The sequence below is a fragment of the Hypomesus transpacificus genome, chromosome 9 (genome assembly GCF_021917145.1).
Source record: "Hypomesus transpacificus isolate Combined female chromosome 9, fHypTra1, whole genome shotgun sequence".
Lineage (NCBI taxonomy): Eukaryota > Metazoa > Chordata > Actinopteri > Osmeriformes > Osmeridae > Hypomesus > Hypomesus transpacificus.
Window position 1 is genome coordinate 1557541 of NC_061068.1, and position 26764 is coordinate 1584304.

Sequence of the window (26764 nt, forward strand, 5' to 3'; positions counted from 1 at the left end):
GCCCCTCAGGGACCCTGAAACCACGACATCTTCAAAAGTCAGCGGGCTTTTTCCCCTCGGTCGCTGTCTGGTCCTGCCGTCTAGTCCTGCCGTCTGTCTGGTTTCCTGTTCTCTCTGTGGGGGTCATAGAGGAGGAGCGCTTCAGGAGGTGGACAGGTGAAAGGGGGCAGATTCAGGGCGGGCTGAGTCCCAGGGCTACTTGTGTTCCTCTCGGATGGCCTCCAGGATGGTGATGAGGCTCTCCAGTCCGAACACGTAGCCACGGTCCGGCCCGACATGCACCGTCTGGTCGTCACGGAAACCTTTGTAGGTGCTGTGGGCAAAGTCGATCATGCGGACGTCCACGCCGGGGGGGGGGCGCGTCGCCGTGGCGTTCTGAGGGCGTGGGTGCGGGGGGGGCGCTCCGGCTGCGGCTGGGGGCAGTCCGCCAGGGGCTGGGGGGGGCACCTGTGGGGGATTGGGGGGCACCTGCAGGGGCATGGGGGGCTGGGGCACCTGCAGGGGCATGGGGGGCTGGGGCACCTGCGGAGGCTTGGGGGGCTGGGGGCCTTCAGCTGGCCCTCCCTGAGTCCCTGCCCCCCCCCGCCCCTCCTCCTGGACGCGCGCCCTCCTTCTCCGAGGGCCCGTCGACCGGGCCCTTCCGGAGCTCTGTGGGGGCGTGGCCGGAGGCGTGGCCGGAGGCGTGGCCCGGGGCGGGGGGAGGAGCAGGGGGTGGGCCCGAGTGCTCCCTGCCCTCATAGATGATGAGCAGGGAGCTGGAGTAGAAGCGGTAGGACGCCTGGCGCTCCAGGACGGCCTTCAGGCTCCGTAGCTTCCCGAGGACGGGCTCAAACAGATCCCTTCTCAGCCCCGCGCCGTTGTGCATGTACTGGTACAGCGCCTGGCGGAACCCGTCGATGGACAGACCGCGCCCGTAGTACTTGTTCCTGCACAGGTAGTGGCCTGTGTCCATCTGGTACACCTGCAGGAGAACACACACACACGCGTACAGAATGAGTCATCGTATTCAGCACCGGAGTAGAGGGGACATAGAGAGGGTGGCTGTTTGTATGGGAGAGCGCTTCACGCTTGTCCATGTTATCTCAAGTGCCACAGCAGTGAACACACACCATCCATCACTCTCTCTGTCTCTGTGTCTGTGTCTCTCTCTCTCCCTCTCTCTCTCTGTCTGCCCCTCGTGAAAAGGGAAAAATCATTTACAGTAAATGTACGCAGACATTTTTACAGCACTGCTGTTAGTCAACATGTATTTTTCTCGTGAGAACGGCCATCCCCTTTACGTACTGGGAGTCCCTACAACCCTTTATCCAGCAGAGCTCTAGGTAACACAAGGAGAGGATGAGGAGGGGAGGGGAGGAGGGGAGGAGAGGAGGAGGGAGAGGAGGAGGAGAGGGAGAGGGAGAGGAGGAGGGGAGGAGGGAGAGGGAGAGGAGGAGAAGAGAAGTGTCCTCGCTGGACAGGATACTTTTTTCTGTTACCCGAGCCTGGCCCGCAGTGACTCCACATATCATCTAACTTGAACCAAGGCCAGATATCACCCAACACCTCGAAAAGTCACAGAGACATGTATTAGACAGAGAGAGAGAGAGACAGAGAGAGAGACAGAGAGAGAGAGATAGAGAGAGAGACAGAGACACAGAGAGAGAGACAGAGAGAGAGAGATAGAGAGAGAGAGGGAGAGAGACAGACAGAGAGAGAGAGACATACAGAGAGAGAGAGAGAGAGAGAGAGAGAGGGGGGGGGGAGAAAGAGAGAGAGGTGGGGGGAGAGAGAGAAATAGATTGAAATATGTTAAGAGGAGAGATCAACATGCTAGACAGACAAACAGATAAATGGAGAGACAGTCAGTGAGAAAGGGTCTCATGTGCATGTCACAGAGAGACAGTCATAGTATCACCTGCATGCCAGACAGAGGCCAAGCCAGATGGACAGATGGAGAGCAACACGCCAGCCAGCCAGTCAGCCAGTCAGCCAGTCAGCCAGTCAGCCAGTCAGTCAGTCAGTCAGTCAGTCAGTCAGTCAGCCAGTCAGTCTCACCTGCATGCCGCAGACTCGGACCCCCAGTGTGGCGGAGGTGCTCTGCTCACACTTCTTCATCTGGCGCGCCGCCTTCTCCTCCGAGGCGTCATCCCCGTGCTGCCGTGTGCCCATCTTCAGGTCCAGGATGCAGGGGCAGCTGAAATGGTGCACCACGTTCTCCAACAGCAGGAACTCTGTGGGGGCGGGGGGGGGTCAAGGAGCCTGGCAGAAGGATGGGAGCCTGCTGGCCTCTCGTAGGTTCTATAGACACTGAGTGTGGTCAAGTCTCAGCCACCTGCTATAAAGCTAGTGGTGTGAAGAGGAATGACTCTCCTGTCACAATCAACCCCCAAGACCAGCTCCGTGGTTCAGGGAGACAGAACAGAGCAGGACATGAGACTGAGTCCTGGACTCTCCCCCCTGGGTCACCTGCAGCTGTGCGGGCCTGGCTTAGACATCCTCCACGTACGCTGCTACCCCCCCGCCTGACCACAGCTCTCTCCTGCTGCCGTGTGAGGGAGGGAGAGGGGCTGTTCACCTCTGACACACAGGCCGGGAGAGGAGGAGAGAAGGAAGGAAAGAGAGAAGGAAGGAAGGAAGGAAGGAAGGAAGGAAGGAAGGAGAGAAGGAAAGAAGGAGAGAATGAAAGAAGGAGAGAATGAAAGAAGGAAGGAAGGCAGGAGAGAAGGAGAGAAGAAAGGAGAGAAGAAAGGAGAGAAGGAAGGAGAGAAGGAAAGAAGGAGAGAATTAAAGAAGAAAGGAAGGAAGGAGGGAAGGGAGTTGCGGACAAAACATTGAGGGCATCCCAATAGGAGGAAGTTGCATCTCTGGCTGAAAGACTAAAAACCCAGCCAGTGTCCAGATGAGCTTCCCAGTGGGCTGTGTTGAGACAGCGGGCTGTCCTGGCCTGGTCAGAAGCCTGCAGGAGCCCCCTGCTGGCCTGGAGGTTAAACACACAGCCCTGTACAGCATGTGCCTGGGCATGAGGGCATGAGGTCAGAACAAGACTCAGCTCAGAGACCACAGCTCCACAGGGGAGGCCAGAGCTGTGAGAGACACATGGACAGGACAGGACAGACCTCTCTACCATTTCTATCTTTGTATTCAGAAAAACTGCTACCTGGACCTGGACCGGCCTCTCTTATCACTCTCTCTCTCTCCTGTGTTCTCTTTCTTTATCTGCCCCTCCTCTCTCTCTCTCTCCTGTGTTCTCTCTCTTTATCTGCCCCTCCTCACTCTCTCTCTCTCTCTCTCTCTCTCTCTCTCTCTCTCTCTGGCGTCTCCTTTCTCTCCCGTTCTCTGTGTCTCTTATCTACCTGTCACGCTGCTAGGTAAACATGTTATCTTAAGGGGTCTATAAAGCCAAACGGGTCAATACAGGAACTTGACCCTGAGAGCCATCAATAACGTGAACGTCACCTCATTAGCATCCAGGCTGCCGCTAATCAATAGCAGCACCATCAGTCATGTCCAGTGTGGCGCTGTGCAGCCTGACGCTAGCTGAACAGCCCTCCTGTAGCATGTTGCTATCTACCAGGAGGCCAGACAAGGGTTTGCATGTGATAAGCTGAGGCCACAGGGGCAGAGGTACTCATATCCCCCCACCTGTCTGTGTAAGAGCCTTGAAAAGCCCCAACAGATCCTAAAGCAGCATATCTAATGAGTGATTGACAGTTTTAAAGTTGTTATTCTAAATTCTGAGTTCTGAGACCTGGTTCTGAGTTCTAAGACCTGGTTACGGCTCTGATTCTGGTTTTAAGATCTGGTTCTAAGACCTAGTTTGGGTTCTAAGACCTGGTTTAGGTCCTAAGACCTAGTTTAGGTTCTAAGACCTGGTTCTAAGACCTCATCTAGGTTCTAAGACCTAGTTTAGGTTCTGAGACCTCGTCTAGGTTCTGAGACCTCGTCTAGGTTCTAAGACCTAGTTTAGGTTCTGAGACCTCGTCTAGGTTCTGAGACCTCGTCTAGGTTCTAAGACCTAGTTTAGGTTCTGAGACCTCGTCTAGGTTCTAAGACCTAGTATAGGTTCTAAGACCTAGTTTAGGTTCTGAGACCTCGTCTAGGTTCTAAGACCTAGTATAGGTTCTGAGACCTAGTTTAGGTTCTAAGACCTGGTTCTAAGACCTCGTCTAGGTTCTAAGACCTAGTTTAGGTTCTGAGACCTTGTTTAGGTTCTAAGACCTGGTTGTAGGTGGCGTGGCCACAGAGAGGGATACTGTAGAGCTTCCTGTCCTTGGACTCTGAGCGCATGCGGCTGAGCTGCTGCTTGTGGCAGCGCAGACTCCAGGGGTTGTGGCAGATCTTCTCCAGGCTCAGGACGCTGTTACCGTCCAGCATCTGGAAGGGAACATCCGAGTGGATCTGCAGCTCCAGGCGAGGACTCTTCAGCTCCTGCAGGCTGGAGGAGGACGAGGAGGAGGAGAGACAGGTTGAGAACTTTATCGAAATCTGATGACACAGACCTAAACAATTTCATTCACTCTGTCTCTCTCTGTCTCTCTCTCTGTCTCTCTCTCGGTCTCTCGGTCTCTCTCTCTCTCTGTCTCTCTCTGTCTCTCTCTGTCTCTGTCTGTCTCTCTCTCTCTCATATACACACGCCCACACCTACACCCCCCTCGTCCGTCCCCCGTCCCCCGCCCAAGACGTACTTCTCGCTGCTGTCGCTCTCGTGCGCGGGCCGCTCGTCCTTGTGCTCGCTGCTGGAGCGGTGCAGGCTACGGCGGGAGTGTTTGCGTCTGGGCTGGTCCCTCTCCCCCAGCTCCTCCTGCTCCGCCCCCTCCGTCTCCACGTACGGGTACGCCACCAGGTTGATGTAGCCGTCCATGTCCCCCTCAAAACACACCAGCACCATCCCTGCACACACACACACATTTGGTTTTTTGGAGCCTAAAACCCCTGGAAAAAAAAGCATTTGAAGTTACAGTTTTTCATACTTTACTATACTTGTGTGGACATTTAGTCCCCACAAGGGTAGTTAAACAAGAGTGCATGGGAGGGAGAGCTAGCAGCAGGCCCACATTCATGCTGGAGTGTGATTGTGTGGATATGATGGGAGGAGGGAGAGCAGGAGTGTTTGGTACCACGGCTAGCTCCCTCAGTCAGCAGTCTGCCTCTCCCTGCCCCTCCCTGCCCCTCCCTGCCTCTTCCCTGCGCCTCCCTGCCTCTCCCTGCCCCTCCCTGCCTCTCCCCAGCCTCAGTATGCCAGACACAGCTCTGCATCCCCTCACTGTCACAGCTGGTCTTGCTCTCTACCCCTCTACCATGCTCTGCCTCACTTTACCCCACCACCACGCTGTGCCATCCTCTAATGTCTTGACCTCTTCTTCCCCTCCAGCTCCTCACCTCCCCCTGTCTGACACCCTCTCCACTACTGTCCATGTGCCTAGGAGTAGACCGGATCACTTCCCCAGCTCCACTCCTCAGCTCTCTGCATGTCTGGGTGTCGCCTTTCTGCTGTGTCATGTTCCTTACACTACCCCACCATTCAGCCGCCCCCCCACCCACCCCTCCAGCTCTCTCTCTCTCACACACACACACTCCCTCAAACTCCCTCGTCAACAGTGGTTCTGATAACACTGAAAAGAGAGAGGCAGACAGACAGACAGACAGACAGACAGACATAGATGGAGAGAGACCAATGGGGAGGAACAGAAGAGAGACAGAAAGAGAGAGAGACAAAGAGAGGGAGAGAAAGAGGGTGAAAGTGTAGCAGAGGACTTTATCTGTGTGATCCCTCCTTAGTAGTCAGCACCGCCCCAAACCACTAATGAACTGAGACAGAGCTGATGTCAGAACCTTGGAGTGTGTGTGTGTGTGAGAGAGACAGAGCTGATGTCAGAACCTTGGAGAGTGTGTGTGTGTGTGTGTGTGTGAGAGAGAGACAGTGTGTGTAAGCCAGGGAGAACAGGGATGATCAGAGCACACCAGGCAGTGTATGTAGACGCTGGTCTAATTGTGGAAGGGCTCAGTTTAATGACGATCAGGGATTGGCCCTGTGTACGTCTGGGTGTGTCACGCCCCGCTCTGTCACACCTGCGTGGTCGTGGACAGCCTGGAGCTCTGCTTTCCCTGGGCCTTCCCTCCCTAAGCCCCGGGCACGACAGGAAGAGATCACCCCTGTTTATCAAGCTCAACCCAGCCACCACCACCACCACGGCCAGCCTGTTCAGCTCTGCAGCCCTGGAGGTCAGACACATCTGCCCCCATCTCAGCCCCCCTCCTCCTCTCCCTGGCTGTCTGGGTCGGAGGGGGAGGGGGGGGGGAGTGTGAGGTGGGTCGGAGTCCCAAACACCTATTAATAGCCGCGTTTCATGCATAGCTCCCAGGCTTGGGGGTCATTCCTGGGAGCCCTTGTTGTCATGGTTGGACAATGCCGGGGCTGTGGCCAGGGCCGAGGCTAGGGCAGGGGCTGAGGTGGAGGCTAGGGGCGGAGAGCAGGGCAGGAGTTAGATCTAAATATAGCCTCTATAAGGCCCTTCATGGAAACAGACACATGGATGGAAACACGAGGGAGGGAAGAAGGGAGGGGGGGGAGGGAGGGAGGGGGGGAGAGAGAGAGAGAGGGAGGGAGGGAGGGAGGGAGGGAGGGAGGGAGGGAGGGAGGGAGGGAGGGAGGGAGGGAGGGAGGGAGGGGGAAAGGGTGGAGAGTGAGGGAGGGTCGTCTCAACTGGAGTGCATCCAAAGCAGTGACATTGGAAAGTGCTTCGCACAGACGCACACACACATACACCCACAGTGTTGATCTACATCACACACCTCTCAGTAGTCTAACCTCAGAGGACAAACACAAACTGCAGCACTCACTAAAGAGCAGTTACGTCTCTCTCTCTCAGACCACTAATGACCAGCATGCCTCTCTGATAAGGCCAGATGCCGGATAAGTGCATTTCGACTCGTCAGAATCTGAACAGATTTCCCTGACCCCTGTCTGGATCAGGAAGCAGATGGATAATGAAGGTTGTATGTGTGCAGCTCTGGACAAAATCAGCCCATGTTCTTCAAGTCTTAGACCCAGACCAGGGCCAGGGTCTGGCAGGAAGACAGAGGACTGGGGATATATGTGTGTGTTTGTGTATCTGTGTGTGTGTGTATCTGTGTGTGTGTGTCAGATCCCTGCTAATGGAGTCTGTAAAACAGAGCAGATCCTGCTGGCTGTCCTGTTTCCTGCAGAGCTGACCCACAGACCCGGGGAACAGACCCAGGGAACAGACCCGGGGAACAGACCCGGGGAACAGACCCGGGGAACAGACCCGGGGAACAGACCCGGGGAACAGACCCAGGGAACAGACCCGGGGAACAGACCCAGGGAACAGACCCAGGGAACAGACCTGGGGAACAGACCCAGGGAACAGACCCGGGGAATAGAAACAGGGAACAGACCCAGGGAACAGGTCCAGGGAACAGACCCAGGGAACAGGTCCAGGGAACAGACCCAGGGAACAGACCCAGGGAACAGACCCGGGGAACAGACCCGGGGAACAGACCCGGGGAACAGACCCAGGGAACAGACCCAGGGAGGAGGTCCAGGGAGGAGGCCTCAACCCAGGAAGGTACTGGATCAGGGATCAGACCCAGGGGCCTGTCTGGCTGTCTGGTAGCGTTGCTACAGCAGAGACACAACTACCCTGACAGCTAGCAGGGTGAGAGGCAGAGCAGAGCAGAGCACAGGAAGCATGTGTATCCTTTTGAAACACTTCTCTGACTAGACACTGATCTCAGTCACTTCTGCTGGACAGGAATTCCTATGATCCTCCCAACGTACCAGCGTTGTCTCAGACAGGGATTATGTTTGTGTCTGGTGTGCGTATGTGGGGTGGTGTGTGTGTGCGCTGTGGTTTGTGTGGTGTGTATGCGGTGTGTGGTGTGTATGCGGTGTGTGGTGTGTGTGTATGATGTGTTTGTGTGGTGTGTATGCGGTGTGTGGTGTGTGTATGATGTGTTTGTGTGGTGTGTATGCGGTGTGTGGTGTGTGTATAATGTGTTTGTGTGGTGTGTGTGTGGTGTGTGTGTATGATGTGTTTGTGTGGTGTGTATGCTGTGTGTGGTGTTTGTGTGTGGTGTTTGTGTGGTGTGTATGCGGTGTGTGGTGTGTATGCGGTGTGTGTATGATGTGTGTGTGTGGTGTGTATGCGGTGTGTGGTGTGTGTATGATGTGTTTGTGTGGTGTGTATGCGGTGTGTGGTGTGTGTATGATGTGTTTGTGTGGTGTGTGTGTGGTGTGTGTGTATGATGTGTTTGTGTGGTGTGTATGCGGTGTGTGGTGTGTGGTGTGTGTGTATGGTGTGTGGGTGTGCACGCTCCTCCTCCCCTCACCTTTGTACTCGGGGGGTGAACTCCCTCATGTCGGGGGGCAGGGACTCGTAGAAGCGCTGCTCCCGGGTGATGAGGGGCTTGCAGACCGTGTGGTCGTCGTAGCGCATCATACTGGTGTGACCTCCGACCTGGTGCACGAAGGGCTCCAGGGGCACCCCCCCGCCCCTCCGGCCCCCCTGGGCCCCCGGGCCCCCCTGGGCTTGCCCTACCGCCGGGCCCGCGCCCTGCTTGCCCGCTTCCATGGCGTGCGGGAGGCACATGACGCTGGGGGGCCGGGAGGGGGCGGGGGCATGGGCGCGGGCGCGCAGGCCGGGCGAGCAGGGCGGGGCGCAGGGAGGGGGCGGCTGGGAGCGCACGCTGCCGCCGGGAGGGGGAGGAGCCAGCCCGCCGGCCACGCCCGCCAACCGACTGATCCAATCCCCGCTTTGCGACAAGCAGGGTGTGTCACGCCTGCTGCCTCCTGGAAGAGATGGAGGAGAGGGAGGGAGGAGAGAGAGGGAGAGGAGGGGGGGGGAGAGAGGGAGAGGAGGGGGGGAGAGAGAGGGAGAGGAAGGGGGGGAGAGAGAGGGAGAGGAGGGGGGGAGAGAGAGGGAGAGGAAGGGGGGGAGAGAGAGGGAGAGGAGGGGGGGAGAGAGAGCGAGGAGAGAGAGGGAGAGGAAGGGGGGGAGACAGAGGGAGAGGAGGGGGGGAGTGTTAGTAATGTACTTCTCCACATCCCATCCACTTCCATCTTCGAGGTGACTGCAGAAAAACACCAGACCCAGACCCAGACCAGACCCAGACCCAGACCAGACCCAGACCAGAGTAAGGGCCCAGCCAGGCTTCCTCCCAGCCCCTTAAAAGGTGATCCAGCGATCTGTTAGAGACTCCTAGGGGCTCAGCTAATTGAGCGATTGATCTAACCACTGACTCACCCCTGCATTCCCAGGGCTTTCTATAAAGCCTGCATGTGGTCTGTGGCATGTGTGTGTATGTGTGTGTGTGTGTGTGTGTGTGTGTGTGTGTGTGTGTGTGTGTGTGTGTGTGTGTGTGTGTGTGTGTGCGTGTGTGTGTGTGTGAAAGGTCCTATTTGGTGTTATGGGAAGCGACATGGGGCCTTTCACAGGCAGAAGGGAGCTCTGAGGCTGGAAGCTCTGAAAGCTCTTTCAAGTTCACACATACACACACACACAGTCAGGTGGGGCGAGGGGGGGGGGGGGGAGGTTTCATAGCCCCCCTCACACCTGCTGTGAGTGGTCCACTTGACATTCACCTACAAACTGCACAGTACAGAGGCACTAAGAGCTTGTAAACAGCCTGTGTGTGTGTGTCTCAACTGACATACACGACAAACACACACTTAATCCTTATCACCACACGGGCGCTCATAAAGACCCTCAGCGGGGGGGGCGTCTTCATAGTCTGCAGCGGCCTACTTCCATACTGTCTCTCCACCCTTACCCTTCTCTTCAAGCTGAGGGAAGAGGAGAGAGGAGGTGAGGAGGAGAGAGGAGGTGAGGAGAGAGGAGGAGAGAGGAGGTGAGGAGAGAGGAGGAGAGAGGAAGTGAGGAGAGAGGAGGTGAGGAGGAGAGAGGAGGTGAGGAGGAGAGAGGAGGTGAGGAGAGAGGAGGAGAGAGGAGGTGAGGAGAGAGGAAGTGAGAAGAGAGGAGGTGAGGAGAGAGGAGGAGAGAGGAGGTGAGGAGAGAGGAAGTGAGGAGAGAGGAGGTGAGGAGGAGAAGGTGAGGAGGTGAGAGGAGGTGAGGAGAGAGGAGGTGAGGAGGAGAGAGGAAGTGAGGAGGAGAGGAGGTAAGGAGGTGAGAGGAGGTGAGGAGGCTAGTGTACAGAGTTGAGACGCAGCCCTGGCAAGAAGGCAGGGGAGGAGTGTCACCAGCGAGGAGCTGAGGTCAGCAGAAAGAGAGTGACCTGAGTGGATGAATAATATGACAGCAGATCACACTCCTTATCCTGCCCAGCCGTAGCCATCCCGACCTGGACACACAGTGACCGACTGACCGCCACACACAGACACATCCCCTGACTCACAGCAGGATAACACCCAGTGACATTCAAGTGTTCCATCTTGCAGCCAAAGCTGATCCATCATGTGGATCTGCTTAGAGGGCTGGTGACCTCCTGCAGGCTGCAGCTTCACACTCCGGAGACTCTAACAACCTGGAGACTCTAACCTCCAGGAGACTCTAACCACCTGGAGACTCTAACCTCCAGGAGAATGTAACCACCTGGAGACTGTAACCACCTGGAGACTGTAACCACCTGGAGACTCTAACCTCCTGGAGACTCTAACATCCAGGAGACTCTAACCACCTGGAGACTCTAACCTCCAGGAGACTGTAACCACCTGGAGACTGTAACCACCTGGAGACTCTAACCACTTGGAGACTCTAACCACCTGGAGACTCTAACCACCTGGAGACTCTAACCACCTGGAGACTCTAACCTCCAGGAGACTCTAACCTCCAGGAGACTCTAACCACCTGGAGACTGTAACCACCTGGAGACTCTAACCTCCAGGAGACTCTAACCTCCAGGAGACTCTAACCTCCAGGAGACTGTAACCACCTGGAGACTCTAACCACCAGGAGACTGTAACCACCTGGAGACTCTAACCACCTGGAGACTCTAACCTCCAGGAGACTCTAACCTCCAGGAGACTCTAACCACCTGGAGACTGTAACCACCTGGAGACTCTAACCTCCAGGAGACTCTAACCTCCAGGAGACTCTAACCTCCAGGAGACTCTCACCTCCTGGAGACTCTAACCTCCTGGAGACTGTAACCACCTGGAGACTCTAACCACCTGGAGACTCTAACCTCCAGGAGACTGTAACCACCTGGAGACTGTAACCACCTGGAGACTGTAACCACCTGGAGACTCTAACCACCAGGAGACTGTAACCACCTGGAGACTATAACCACCTGGAGACTCTAACCTCCAGGAGACTCTAACCTCCAGGAGACTCTAACCTCCTGGAGACTCTAACCTCCTGGAGACTCTAACCACCTGGAGACTCTAACCACCTGGAGACTATAACCACCTGGAGACTATAACCACCTGGAGACTATAACCACCTGGAGACTCTAACCACCTGGAGACTATAACCACCTGGAGACTCTAACCACCTGGAGACTGTAACTACCTGGAGACTCTAACCTCCTGGAGACTCTAACCACCAGGAGACTCTAACCACCTGGAGACTGTAACCACCTGGAGACTGTAACCACCAGGAGACTGTAACCACCTGGAGACTCTAACCTCCAGGAGACTGTAACCACCTGGAGACTCTAACCTCCTGGAGACTCTAACCACCTGGAGACTCTAACCACCTGGAGACTCTAACCACCTGGAGACTGTAACCACCTGGAGACTCTAACCTCCTGGAGACTCTAACCACCTCCAGACAGCATCCCAACTTCCCACACCTGCTGCTTCAACACTGTAGCTAAACACACACCTGCTGGTGAAGACTATAGACTTGAAAAATGTACAACCCCCTCCCCCCCACACACACACACACACACACAAACATTTGCAGAATTCAAGGGATCAATGATCAAGAGAAGATTTAAAGATACTTTTATAAACATGAGACAGGTTGGTTTACAGTCTGCAATGTAACTTCACACAGTGTTTAAAGTAGCTGCTACCCATTGGCAGGCTTAAATCACCCTCTTCCAGGACTCGATAGAAGCACAAATGATGTGTACGTGTGTGTGTGTGTGTCTAACCATACATGGTCATAGTATAACAGCTGCTTCATCACCGAGGTTCCGACTGAAGGTTACAACAACACAAAACTGCAGCCCACACACACACACACACACACACACACACACACACTTTCCAACAGCCCCAGTCAAGGTTAGAGATGTCCATCTCCTCCATCGACACATCACAGCTCATGTGGGCACCCAGGCTTGGGGCTGGGGACCGTCCCACAGCTGGAGCACAACAGTCATGCAGGACAGAACCAGGCTGGTCACAACAGTCAGGCTCGTCAGAACCAGGCTGGTCACAACAGTCAGGCAGGACAGAACCAGGCTCGTCACAACAGTCAGGCAGGACAGAACCAGGCTGGTCACAACAGTCAGGCTTGTCAGAACCAGGCTAACTAGTTGACACTGATCGCATTACCAAGTCCCTGCTCTCACTGGATCTGCTGTGGCCCAACACAGGCACATCCAGCCAAAACCACGTCTGGGAAAGCCATCGTGCTATCACAACATGTTTATTGGATTGTTATGCAGTCGTTGACCCCTGATCCCTGACCCCGCCCCCCCGGGAGATGTCGTTCCGTGGGCTCAGCTGGATAAGTAGGGGGGGGGGGGCTGGATGACTGACAAACTGTGGTCCCCAGTGACCCCCCAGACATCTGCTCTAAATAAACATGTTGCTTCAAAGCAGCCCCCGCCTCCGCACTTCTACTGTGTGTGTGTGTGTGTCCTGTGTACGTGCCGCTGCACTTTGCGAGGCATGCCAGGCTGAGCTGGTCTCACGCCAGGGTGTCACCGGAGCGCCTCGACTCTGAGCGGCTCGTCTCTGAGCGGGGCCACTGAGCGGGGCGCTGGGAGGAGGAGGAGGAGACCTCTGGCTCGCACGCCCGGCCACGCCCCCGAGGACGACATCACCTGGCCCCTCACCGCCCGGCGACAGAAAGCTCTCTGGGCTCACCTTCAGGCATGTCAGCCATGATGGCGTCCGGGGAGCCGACAGGGCAGCGGTAAAAGGTCGTAGAGGAGGGTGTGGGGCTTAACAAGGACAATAACACCCAATGAGAGTCTGACAGCTTCTGTCATCGAATCACATTCTGCGCCCTGAAAGGCTAACGCCACACAAACCCACGTGTGTGTGGTACTGTCATCTCCGAACGAGCCTGCACACACACACACACACAGGGATGGAAATAGAAGTGTTTTAACATTCCAAGTCCCAGGCTGATGTATTTTTAGCTGCTCTCAGGAATGAGGGAGACGGCAGGTACGGCCCAGTTCGGGTGTTGTGACGCTGTCTCCAGCACGGCCCCCCCTACAAGGCCCCCCCTGCAAGGCCCCCCCTGCAAGGCCCCCCCTGCTCTACCCCAGAACCTCCTTCAGCACGGCCCCCCCTGCTCTGCCCCAGAACCTCCTTCAGCAAGGAGCCCCCTGCTCTACCCCAGAACCTCCTTCAGCACGGCCCCCCCTGCTCTGCCCCAGAACCTCCTTCAGCAAGGAGCCCCCTGCTCTACCCCAGAACCTCCTTCAGCACGGCCCCCCCTGCTCTGCCCCAGAACCTCCTTCAGCTGAGGGCCAGCAGAACCTCCACCACTCAGGACGTCTGGAGGAAAACAACCCTCATCTCCTTTTCTCCTCCCTGTCTCTTCCTTTTCTCTCTTTTCTCCCCTCCTTCTGCCATTTGCTTCTCTCACCGTCTACCCTTCCCTCTCTTCTTCTCCCAAACTGTTATCCTTCTATGTCCTGGCCCGTTGCTATGACAACGGGATTTGGAGGGGGGGGGGGGGGAGGCTAGCAGGGGGAGTAGGGACACTGAATCCCCAGATGAAGTCAAAAAACAACCCTTGACTAATCCAATCCAGATCACATCTAAGATATTACAATTCTGAGAAAATCCAGTCCTCATCCACAGTAAATTCGCTGGGATTTGACGTTTGTTGACAGTCTGCCTCACGGCCTATCTTCACCGTAAAAGGCTGACACCGAGAAATAGACGGACAACAAACAAGCGGGCAGGAGTGGCCGTCTCCTGGGAAACGTGTGTTGTCCTCGGGCCAGCATGGAAGCAGGCTGGCATCATTCAGCCTTCGCTTTCCATGCAGGGGGAAGACTGTCAACACTGCACAACCTGATCTTCCTCACTGCTACTGCCAGTCTCCCCGTCTGACCCCATGTCCACACACACACACACACACACAAGGTCCTCTACATCACTTGATACACCCGGTACCTCTTCCCTACAGCACACAGTCAAAATCCTTAGAGTGCACCGTACTGTACTCACTATGTGTGTGTGTGTGTGTGTGTGTGGAGCCAAGTTTTGGACAACCAGGGCACAGGGAGAGGAGAGAGGGCAGTGACCCTGGAGAAGATTCTGTGTTCCTGGGCTCTGCAGCTCAGTCCTCCCTGGCTGGCTGGTGTCCAGTCAAGCCTCCAGGCCTCTGCTTCCACACCCAGGAGGGAGATGAGTTGAGAAATGTCAGGCACCTCCACTGGGTCCCCCTGACTGTCCCTAACTTGATCCCGACCCCTTCCTGTCTCACCCCCCCCCCCCCTGCTGCAGACAGACAGACAGCGCAGGTGAATCAGAGAGGACCAGGAGAGACCAGTAGAGAGACAATATGAGGCAAGACGAGGGTAGCTATCCCCGCCCACCACATGACCAGAGTTGTGGGACATGCACTCAAGGAAACACACACTGCTAGACAGCCAGCCAACCAGCCACCCAGACAGCCAGCCAGCCACCCAGACAGACAGCCAGACGGCCAGCCAGCCAGCCAGCCAGCCAGCCAGGGCATAGGCCTCGTCAGCAGACAACCAGTGCTGACGTCCTTCGAACCAGCCGGGCGCCCGACGAAACACACAAATAATATGATAATCAAATGGAACAGAACCGCCCGTGTCCCAATCTAATAGAAAAGCGCTGTGAGGCAAAGCGACAGCTGCGAGCGGGACACCGTGAATGCTGTCGAACACAATGGACCGACGGAAGGAATGAGACCATGAATGATGCAGAGAGCTGGGGAGGCAGGACAGGGGCAGGGATGCTGAACAGACACCCAACAATGGGCTCTGTGGAGCCTGTTGTCTCTGCTAATTGTCCCATGGGCACACAGTATTTAATTGGGAGGCAGATTGGGTCCCCTACGGTGGACAGAACCATAAGCGCCTCACAAAGAGAGCCATGCAGCATGAAAGGATGAAAGGAGTACACACACACGCACACACACGCGAACACACATTTTCTGGCACCTGTCTATCCACTAGGAAGAACACTTACAAAGCTCATTAGTTATTGCATGGATCCAACTCTCTCGCTGACTTTCTTGATGTTGAGCTCCTTCTTTGACTCTCTCTCGCTCTCGAAATCCCTCCCTCTCTCTCTGGCTCCCCAACTCCTGTGTCCTCTTGACTCTCGCTCCCTGACTCCGGTGTCCTCTTGACTCTGGCTCCTTGACTCTCACTCTCCAGCTCTGACTCTGGCTCCCTGACTCTCACTCTCCAGCTCTGACTCTGGCTCCCTGACTCTCACTCTCCAGCTCTGACTCTGGCTCCCTGACTCTCTCCAGCTCTGACTCTGGCTCCCTGACTCTCACTCTCCAGCTCTGACTCAGTCCATCCCCTGGGTCTACCCAGCTGCCTGGCTCTCTTTATATAACTCCACAACAGCCGGGCCATCCAAACACTGGGAAAACATCACAGCGTGTGCGTGCGAGTGTGTGGGTGTGTGTGTAGGGAAGGATGCATGTGTGTCCTGGCCTGGCCTGGCCTAGCCTGTGTGCATTCACTCCACTGATGCGAATGTGATGGTTTAGCATGGACATTCTAGATCCTTCCAGTTAGGCCGACAGGCTTTGCGAGGACAGCCACGGTGTTGCGTTCTGGTCAACAGAGACTGTGTGTCCTGATTGGGAAGAGAACTTAGAAGTGGAGCCAGAGAGCTGCAGTCTCTCACCGTGAGTCATGCTAGCTTCGGCTTCAGCCGGGTAACATGATTACCCTCTGCCCTGCGGGGCAAGGAGCTACTACTGAGGGGAGAGGGAGGCGAGGAGAGGGGGAGGAGGGAAAAGGGAGGAGAGGGGAAGGAGAAGAGCAGGGTTAGGCCGAATCCCAATACTCTGTCTTATCCCTAGCCCTTACCCTTACCCCTAAACCCTAACCCTTACCCCTAGCCCTAACCCTTACCCTTACCCATAGCCCTTACCCTTACCCTTACCCCTAAACCCTAACCCTAACCCTTACCCCTAAACCCTAACCCTTACCCCTAGCCCTAACCCTTATCCCTAGCCCTTACCCCTAAACCCTAACCCTTACCCCTAGCCCTTACCCTTACCCCTAAACCCTAACCCTTACCCCTAGCCCTAGCCCTTACCCTTACCCCTAAACCCTAACCCTTACCCCTAGCCCTTACCCTTACCCTTACCCCTAAACCCTAACCCTTACCCCTACCCCTACCCCTTACCCCTAAACCCTAACCCTTACACCTAGCCCTTAGTTTTGCACGTTCCCGTGAAAGTAAGGGCTGTCCCAATACTGTTTTTGAGATAGGGGTAGGGCTAAGACGAAGGGGTATACACCCCTTAACACCAAGTAAGATCGGGAGCTTACTTGAAACCTAGGGGTATGTTAATACTGAGCTACCTGCAACACATGCGGCAGATCATCCAGAGAGTCCCATAAATGTAATATTTTCGGCTTAAATAATTCATATGTATTTGCAACCATGTTCTTAATTGAAATGTTTGAAAAAATCGCCAGTTTGCTGCGCTAACGTTACATTGCTTATTTGCACAGTCCTGTATTTCTCTGATTAGCCTTAAATGGACTCTATGCATGTCAACAGTTTTAATTAAACTCCATTAGCAGCGAATTTCAAACTAATTTCATTTGATATCAGTGCATAACACAACTTGTTTTGGAGACAAAAAGTGGTGTCTCATTTCATAGGGCTATGTAGCCATTACCCCTCAGTTTCGAGACACAAGGCTAGGGGTAAACTAAGGGCTAGGGGTAGACTAAGGGCTAGGGGTAGACTAAGGGCTAGGGGTAGACTAAGGGCTAGGGGTTAACTAAGGGCTAGGGGTAGACTAAGGGCTAGGGGTAGACTAAGGGCTAGGGGTAGACTAAGGGCTAGGGGTTAACTAAGGGCTAGGGGTAGACTAAGGGCTAGGGGTAGACTAAGGGCTAGGGGTTAACTAAGGGCTAGGGGTAGACTAAGGGCTAGGGGTAGACTAAGGGCTAGGGGTAGACTAAGGGCTAGGGGTAGGGGTAAGGGCTAGGGGTAGACTAAGGGCTAGGGGTAAGGGGTAGGGGTAAGGGCTAGGGGTAGACTAAGGGCTAGGGGTAAGGGTAAGGGGTAAGACAGAGTATTGGTATTCGGACTTAGTCTAAGTCTGGAGCTCTTGTAATACCAGGGACACCACCTCCTGCAGGGGGAACCACAACATCCACATCAACCACCAACACCATAACACACCATCCACATTCCCCGAGAAAGGACCCACTGCAGACAACAGTGTGTGTGTGTGTGGGTGCGTGCGTGATTGAATGGCTTCTCACTGTGGTCACAGGTTTCAAATGTCACATTCTCATATTGCCAAGTTCATCATTTTCCACCGACACAGACAGTCATCTGATGGATGACTGCATGAGGAGATATCCCCCCCCCCAGGACACTACATCTGATACATCTCTCCTCCTCCTCCTCCTCCTCCTCCTCCTCCTCCTCCTCCTCCTCCTCCTCCTCCTCCTCCTCCTCCTCCTCCTCCTCCTCCTCCTCCTCCTCCTCCTCTCCTCCTCCTCCTCCTCCTCCTCCTCCTCCTCCTCCTCCTCCTCCTCCTCCTCCTCCTCCTCCTCCTCCTCCTCCTCCTCCTCCTCCTCCTCCTCCTCCTCCTCCTCCTCCTCCTCCTCCTCCTCCTCCTCCTCCTCCTCCCTCCTCCTCCTCCTCCTCCTCCTCCTCCTCCTCCTCCTCCTCCTCTCCTCCTCCTCCTCCTCCTCCTCCTCTCCTCCTCCTCCTCCTCCTCCTCCTCCTCCTCCTCCTCCTCCTCCTCCTCCTCCTCCTCCTCCTCCCCTCCTCCTCCTCCTCCTCTCCTCCTCCTCCTCTCCTCCTCCTCCTCCTCCTCCTCCTCCTCCTCCTCCTCCTCCTCCTCCTCCTCCTCCTCCTCCTCCTCCTCCTCCTCCTCCTCCTCCTCCTCCTCCTCCTCCTCCTCCTCCTCCTCCTCCTCCTCCTCCTCCTCCTCCTCCTCCTCCTCCTCCTCCTCCTCCTCCTCCTCCTCCTCCTCCTCCTCCTCCTCCTCCTCCTCCTCCTCCTCCTCCTCCTCCTCCTCCTCCTCCTCCTCCTCCTCCTCCTCCTCCTCCTCCTCCCAGGGTCTGGAGGAGGGGGTCTGGAGGAGGCTCCACACTGACTCCCAGCTCCCTCTGATCCTCCCCCCAAAGAGGCTGTGGAGATCCACCCTGTGTAGGGTTTGTGTGGAGAAGAGAGCTCAGGCAGGATTAACACAAGGCCCATGGATGAGTCATCACTGGCGGGGGGAGGGTGGAGGGAGGGGTGGAGGGAGGGGGGGAGGCATGGAAGGGGAGGGGGGGAGGCATGGAAGGGGGAGGGGGGGAGGCATGGAAGGGGGAGGGGGGGAAGGAGGAGGGAGGGGGGGAGGGAGGGGGGGAAGTATGGAAGGGGGAGGGGGGGAGGCATGGAAGGGGAGGGGGTCGCCTCACGACTGAGACCTGAGGACGTCACACTGCTGAGGGCATTGCTGCACTGTTACGACAAGCCTGGCTCGTCCTCACAGCTGCAGCGAGGACGTCGGCATGGTGACGCGGTTCACATCGCTAGCAGGGGGTGTTGTTGACGTTATGCACGCACACAGACACGACATCTCATCTGACGGTGTAGTGCATGAGTACAATGTGAGGCGTGTATGTTGTGTGTGTGTGCGCGTGTATGTTTGTATGAGTGAGTGAGTGTGTGTGTGAGTGAGTGTGTGTGAGAGTGCGTGTGTGTGTGTGTGTGTGAGAGAGTGTGTGTGTGTCTGCATGCCTTCTTGCTTGTGACCTCCATGGATCGTCAGGATGAATGGCTGTCCACACAGACATGTCCACAGGGTGTTCCCATAGCAGGCGCGCTAGCAGCCTGCTAGGGAGCTCTGCAGTCCTCCTCCAGGGATCCATCTGTGTGTGTGTGTTTGTATCTGTGTGCATGTGTGTTTGTGTGTGTGAGAGAGATTGTGTGATTGTGGGCATATCTCTGTCCGCTAACTGAATGTCCTGGCTAACTGAATGAACATGACGTTCATTTGCCCGGGGCCACAGATGCTGCCCTCACAGCGTTTAGGCCCCTCAGACACACACACGTCCCAGCAGCACTGGAGGACAGCTCTGACAGTCTAACAGACGAGGCCAGATCTGACTGCTGTGACTTGAACAGTCACTATCCTCCTGCTCCCCCTGCAGCAAGTCTCCCAGGAGAACCCCCAGCTTTGGGCTGGAACACAACTGGATCTGGATACAATGTTGATTAGTTAGTGTCCACTGGGGTTTTAGATGTGAAAAAGCAGCACAAAGAAGCCAGGCTAGTCTAGTTTCAAAAACCTTTTGACTAAATCCATATTTAGAAAAACATAGCTCTTGTACAAGAACCGTATGAACACCACTTTCTCTTTTTCAAACCAGTAACTTCCCTCCTCCCTCCCTCCCTCCCTCCCTCCCTCCCTCCCTCCCTCCCTCCCTCCCTCCCTCCCTCCCTCCCTCCCTCCCTCCTCCCTCCTTCCTCCCTCCACCTCCACTTCCCACTACACTACAATAGAAGAGCGTTGGGCTGCTAAGTGCTGGGTTCTAGAGAGCCCCCTGGAACCACAAGGAAATCTCCTCTAAATAACAAACAACTCCATCACATTAATCTGCTCTGCCCTGTCTCGTCCTGTCCCGGCCCTCTTTAAGTTGTTTTCCAATGTGGGTTGGGTTCTCATCAGTAAATGAGATTTGAAGAGCTCTAAGTAGCCCTTACATCACCAGTGTGCAGGGGGGGGGGGGGGGGGGGTTGCGCGCCGCAAGCTACCTCCCTGACACTGGGACAGCAGCAACTCCAGATTAGCAGCTATTTCCATCCGTTAGCGATGCAGGGGAAAGCCCTAAAGAACGAGGTCTTCGAGGAAAGCGCCTGACACCCACAGAACAAGCAGGTCCTCACTGACCTCTTTGGCACCAGGAAATGCATCGTCGACACTCTGCGGGGGAGCCCAAACAAGCTAGGCAGGAAGACCGGAATATTACCACATCTCCCTGTTGCAAAGGAAAGCACACATCTCCATCTGGTTGCCAAGTACCTGACAAACAGACCACACACCACAGCAGCTCCTGGCTGTGACGGAGGGAGACTGATAACTCAGTTTAACCCCTCCAGGACACGTCCACACAGACTGTCTGCCCAGACGGCCTGCCTGCCTGCCCAGACGGCCTGCCTGCCTGCCGTCTCTCCCCCTCCCTGGTCCTCTGGTCAGACAGCAGAGTAGAGGATGGGAGTTCAGGTGTCCCGGGCAGAGAGAGCTGCTGATGCAGACGGGGGTGTGAATAACCCTGGAAGTCCACATGAAGTACAGACTACAACAGCTGTCCACCCTGCTGGTCTTTTAACATCAGAACAGTCCAACACACACACACACACACTCGCCTGTCTAGTCCAGCCGGACACACACACACTCTCTTCCACCTGTCTAGTCCAGCCAAACACACACACACTCTCTCACCTGTCTAGTCCAGCCAAACACACACACACACACAAACTCTCACCTGTCTAGTCCAGCCAAACACACACACAAACTCCCACCTGTCTAGTCCAGCCAAACACACACACACACACACACACACAAACTCCTACCTGTCTAGTCCAACACACACACACACAAAATCCCACCTGTCTAGTCCAGCCAAACACACACTCTCTTCCACCTCTAACCAGTCCAGGCCACACAAGTCAGTTCACCCCCGTCTAGCATACAGACTGTAGAGTGTAGAATACAGTACAGTAAACCACATGCTATTGTATGGGACTATAGTACTGACAGCAGAGAGAACTAGGACCCCACTCTCCTCAAGGTTACCTTGTCATCCTGAGACAGGCAGGCAGGCACAGATGTTTACCTTGTCCTCTTCTCCAACCCGGGACTCCTCCGTCCAGAGATCTGCTCTCCCCCTCTCAGCGTCTCCCTCTCAGCACACGGTCAGCGTCTCCCTCTCTCAGCACACGGCCAGCGTCTCCCCCTCTCAGCGTCTCCCTCTCAGCACACGGCCAGCGTCTCCCTCTCTCAGCGTCTCCCTCTCTCAGCACACGGCCAGCATCGCTGGGAGCCGGGCAGTACCGGAGAGAGGTATCCCTCGAGCACCACGGACACACCGACTGCAGACCCGCCGCTACTCCACACACACACACACAGCGGGGACACACACCGGGTGTTGGGTTGCAAACGCAGAAGTTGCAGGCTCGGACACCAAGGAGCTTCTATAGTCCCACACACGGCTAGACCGTGCCCCTGGATGAGTCCCAGAGAGAGGGGAGGGAGGGAAGGAAGGAGAGAGGGAGAGAGAGAGAGAAGAGAAAGTGAGAGAGAGAACGTGCGATGGAGAGGAAGGGAGGGACGGAGAGGTGACCCTGCTAAGCCTCTTTCCTCGTCTGTTTGTTGGACAAGCTGAGACACAAGAGGACAGATTAGACTTTCACAGCAACAACTCCTTTCTAACTGGCTGGCTGGCTGGCTGCCCTGCCTGGCTGCCTAACTGACTGGCCATGCAGGCAATGTAGTGGTTCTAATTTTAACCTACGTCCCTGTAGGATTTAGAGGACCTATGATTAGAGGGTCTATTAGGGGGTAGTTCCACGGGCTGGGCCATGGTGAGTCAACAACAGTATGTGTGATCAGTCTGTAGCTTGGGCCCCCAGCCCTGGGTCTTTGTCCAAAGGCTGTCAAGCAGTAGTAAATACTTCACTCCACACCAGGTGAAGAAGACCAGAACAGCAGTCAGCAGATACCATGGACAAGGTGACAGCATCCCAGCAAGCCTGACTTTATAGGATCTATTCTGGACCACGGACTCAACACAGAAGGCATCTGTGGCCCGAGCAGCCATCACTGAACCCGGGGCTATATTAGACGTGCGCTTGCCACATCTCCCAGCTTTCTGGATGGCCCGTCAGGCTGGGAGATACCACTGTATCCTGTCAGGCTGGGTGATACCACTGCATCCTGTCAGGCTGGGAGATACCACTGTATCCTGTCAGGCTGTTCAGGCTCCTGGTTGGTTAAAGGCTGAGTCTGTCTGTTCCTTAGATGGCTAACCGTGAATCACTGATGCAAGGGAGCTTTAACCCATTCAGAAGCACACACGTATACACACACACACACGCGCACGTTTATAAACACACACTACAAATCTGGTAGATGTGGGCCTTGACCTGGGACACAGTGAGTCTGAAACAGCAACAAGCAATACTGTCCCATCTGCAGCTGAGTTTAACCTACAAAACTATGCATGAACAGTTCATGGCCACATTGACAAACTATTAAATAATCTATACAACACTAATTATTCCACACTCCAAGCCCCTATGTGCAACACAACCAAGCACCACTTTCTGGGCTGTTTAGATATTTCGATTCGAGCGGGTGAATGGATGTAATAACTTCAAACCATGTTGACTGGGCAATCCTGGCATGCCGGCACACCTCAGGTCCAGGAAAGAGGAAGAACAGACAGTGAGCCAAACATCTTGGAAAATATGACAAACCGGCTGCTGGCCCTGATACTGTCATGGCTGCATGCGCTCAGGGATGAAGTCAAATATTTAGATTGGAGGAGGGGTTGGCGGCTGTGGGTAGGCCTGCCAGTCTAATGGGTGTTAGTGCCCTGGTAGGCTTGGGGGAAATAGACCTACAGCCAGCTAAAACAGCTATAACAAGCACATAACATATGCGAGATTGGCAAACTTTCACGTTGAGACACCACGGCTCACATTTTCATTCAAACGCACCGAGTTTGGAATACGAACACGCCTTTAGAAACCGGAAGTTCTCACGACACTACCCAGGCCCAGCCTTTATAATGTCACATTTCAGCTGACACAAGGCCTTCTGGCCTTCATAAACCATATCAAGGTCACGTCGAGATCTTCCTACAAGCAGTTGCCATATCAGCACGTTGGCCTTATCATTGCTGAGCAAGACTTTTAACTGTTTGAAATACAGCTGCACAGAGAGTGTAAATAAGGGGTATCGTCACTAAAGACAGCTGTGCTGACACTGAGAACAGCCACAATCACACTTCACAGTCTCTCCTATCTGTCCTCCTGCCACACCCTGGAACCCAAACTCTCCAGGGCAACCGAAAGCATCCGCGTCGTGATTTCAACACCAGCGCACAGGAGAGGTCACCTAGCAGACACGATGTGTGTGTTCATATGTACGGTGTGATTGTGCCTGATTGTACGCAAACACAACTGTGTGTGTGTGTGCTCTTTAACGAACCAACGCGTGTGTGTGTGTGGAATCGTTGACCTCCAGAAAAAGAAAGGGAGTGGGAGGTGGGGGGGGGGGGGGGGGGGGGGGGGGGGGGTGGCAGGGGGAAAACGAGGACCCCTGGTGTATGACAGAGCCACAGTGAGAAGGTGACAGATGTTGACAGATGAGGACAGGAGATGGCTCGTGCCAGCCCCTGGTCAGAGGGGTCAGCGGGGTGGTGACAGGCCAACGGACGCATTAGCAGCCATGCCAGAAGTCCTGACAGCTTGCAGAGAGCTTCATGATCCAGCTCACGAACACCGTGTTCCCCTATCAGCCTGGCCTGGGAAGCAGTCTGACCTTGCTCAGGGGTCAAACGCCACATGCTCTTGTTGTTGTTGATGTTTTTATTCACACGGCAATCAAACCGTTACTACGTGGGGGGGTGATAAAGATTTGTACCCATCCAGGTCTACTTGCCAGTCCCTCCACGTCGAGGGCAGACACCGTCTCATGCTGGATGGAGACTGTGACAGATGACCCTCACAGCCCCAGGCTGCAGTCTCCTCAGCAGGCTCCATGGCTCAACATCTGTCCCTAGCATGCTGGAGGGTGACTGAGCGGGGAGCTGGAGTCCAGAGTCCCACAGACAGATCCCCCCGACGCGATCCGTCTACCCGACAGGTTCTCACATCGCCTCAGGAGGACGGGAGTGTCTTCTGCACCTGTCCTCCGCGTGGCGTCCGCCCTAGCGATGTGCACAGCGTGTCTCCCCTGTCCGTGTCCCTCCTCCCTCCCAGCTCTGTGTTTTGAAAACACTGTCGAGACGTGGAGGGAGGGGGGAATGTCCCCCCCTCTACTCAAAAATAACAGGCGATCCACCTTGAGCTAGGGCAACCAAGAGATGCCATGGATGATGAGAGGCATTCTTGTGAATGCACGGGTTTACTTTTAAGAGGCGGAAATGATGTATGTAATGTGGAGTCTTTTGCACTCCACATAAAAGCAGCGTGTATGTGACCCAAGTCCCCACAGAGTGATCACAGTGAACTGCACAGTGACAGGTGTCCCTTGACATCTAGCAAACAGCTGCTAAACACAGTGAGATGATAATAATAACAATAATAATATGCTCAATTATATGACCAACAAAACAAGACCGTGTTCCATTCTGGTCCTCTGAATGGCAAGACTGTCAAAACAATCAACCTGGCTCTTATTTCGGTGGTCTCTAAATGTGAACATTGATTACATAGCTTAGGTCTGATTATTAGTAAATATATTTTGAATCATAAGTCTGGAAGACAGACTGAAAGACCGTTTCATCCGTGCATGTGTCAGTAGAGACCTTCAAATAGCTGAGGAAAAATGAGTCGGATGAAGTCACATTTTTCCTCCGATGCGTACAGTATTACGTAATGACCATAGGTCCACAACGCTAAGGATGGCCATGGATTCTACTTTCCTCTTATTAGCGGTCCTTAGTAACGTTTAATGAACAGTTTACATACTTCAAAAACGTTAGTTACTAGGTACCATGCAAATGTGTACAATAAAAGAGCGATAACTGTGCGTAACTATGAATCTTGTCATGTATCTTTCTTTCACACAAACGACATCCTTTGAGTTAGCATAGCGTTGCTAGAAACAGTTGGCTATTATAATTATAACATGTTAGCCAGCTATGTTGTGTACAGTAGTACACTCAGTCGAGCAAACACCTCGTTTTCTCTAACAGCATAACAATGTGACATTTTCAACTGACACTAGTAGTACAGTACGGGTTAGCATTAGTACACACAAAACTCAGCTAGCGACCTGTCAGCTAGCTCTAGAAATATTATGTTTTCGAAATAAACAGTCTCACAAGAACAATTAGAGCTACAAGCTTAGTATCGCTTAGGAAGATGGCAATTATTTATGGGACTAAGCAGCGTGATGCCCCAGTCATATGAATGTCAATGTAGCTTAACGTAGTGGCTATAACACACCATAATCACAAACATAACTTAGCTAGACAAGCTGTACATATAACGTTACCTGTTATCAGCACTCGCCTTGACGATTAAAGCAAGTGGAAATCACCAGCGATCGGAGGACGAATAGGACAATCTTTCTCGCGGAGACTTTGCTAACGTTGGTTAGCTAGCTGTCAAGCCAGCTCCGTCCGGGAAAAACAACCATGGAATGATATGAAGCCAGAGGACCAGCGTAACAAATAAGCATTTTTGTCATGTATTTCTCTTACCATGCTGCTACGCTAGTTGTGTTAATATAATACAAACGGAATAGTTGTACTAATACAAATCGTTTGGAGCCCCTGGGCCGTGACTCAGAACATAGTAATGGCAGCCCGGCTAACGTTTCGTTTACACGCTAGCTAGCCAACTTCCCCGTTCATCCGTTCTTCCCCGTTCACTGGATATGAGTGCGTGTGTCGATGGATCAACAACCCCTGTCCACAAACACTTTCTAGCTAGTAGTGTGCTAAATAGTTGCTTATCTAACGTAAGCGAAACTGAAGTAAACTATTTTAAGTGGGGAACAAATGTTTTTTTTTTATCTAGCAACTGTAAAAAAACAAACAATAAAATGCTAGCTAGCTAAATTGACCATGATGACAACCAGAGTAATTATTTTGAAAATGTTGATACACTCTTGCCATCTACTGGTGGACAACGTGCGTCAACGTCAAGTTAATTTAGAGTCTAGTAATAGCTGTAGTTAATGTAGACAAACTACTTCGATGGCGTAATCATGTGTAGCTAAAGGCAGATATGGAAAAAGTACAAAGGCTACACACAAAACAGTGCTGACTACACGTAAATTACATATGATCTATCAATCAATATTTCTGAACCTTTAGAAACTTTTTTCAAAATAATTTGTTCAACCTTTAGAAACTTTTTTTTTTCGAGTAAAAGTACAGATATTTGTGTATAAATTTTAAGAGGTTAAAAGTAAGTTGTCAGAAAAATACATTGTAAAGTACTGATACCAGAAAAGTATACTTAAGTACAGTAAGGAAGTATTTGTACTTGTTTTTTTTCCATCTCTGTGTAAAGGCTTGGATCACCTGCTGTGATTAATTATTTAATATTTTTCACCGGCATTGTACAAGAATTAAAACGTACAAAACAGTGCCGTGTACTAGTAAAGATTATTATGGCCACTGGACCAAACATTCTAGTTACTTAGATGACAAAGAAAATCTAATTGCTATGAGTGAACAGTAACTT

At 53.8% G+C, this 26764-nt stretch overlaps 1 protein-coding gene across 1 annotated transcript; it reads right to left on the minus strand.

Moving 5' to 3' along the window:
* Positions 1-6: 6 nt before the first annotated feature.
* On the minus strand, positions 7-26166 carry ip6k1 (inositol hexakisphosphate kinase 1). Its single transcript, XM_047024890.1, is given in 9 exon segments — positions 7-375; positions 632-961; positions 2038-2213; positions 4236-4417; positions 4668-4872; positions 8332-8344; positions 8346-8791; positions 21135-21563; positions 25566-26166. Coding segments are annotated over 7 exon segments (1332 nt in total). The 5' UTR covers positions 8592-8791; positions 21135-21563; positions 25566-26166; the 3' UTR covers positions 7-195.
* Between the last annotated feature and the right edge of the window lie 598 nt (positions 26167-26764).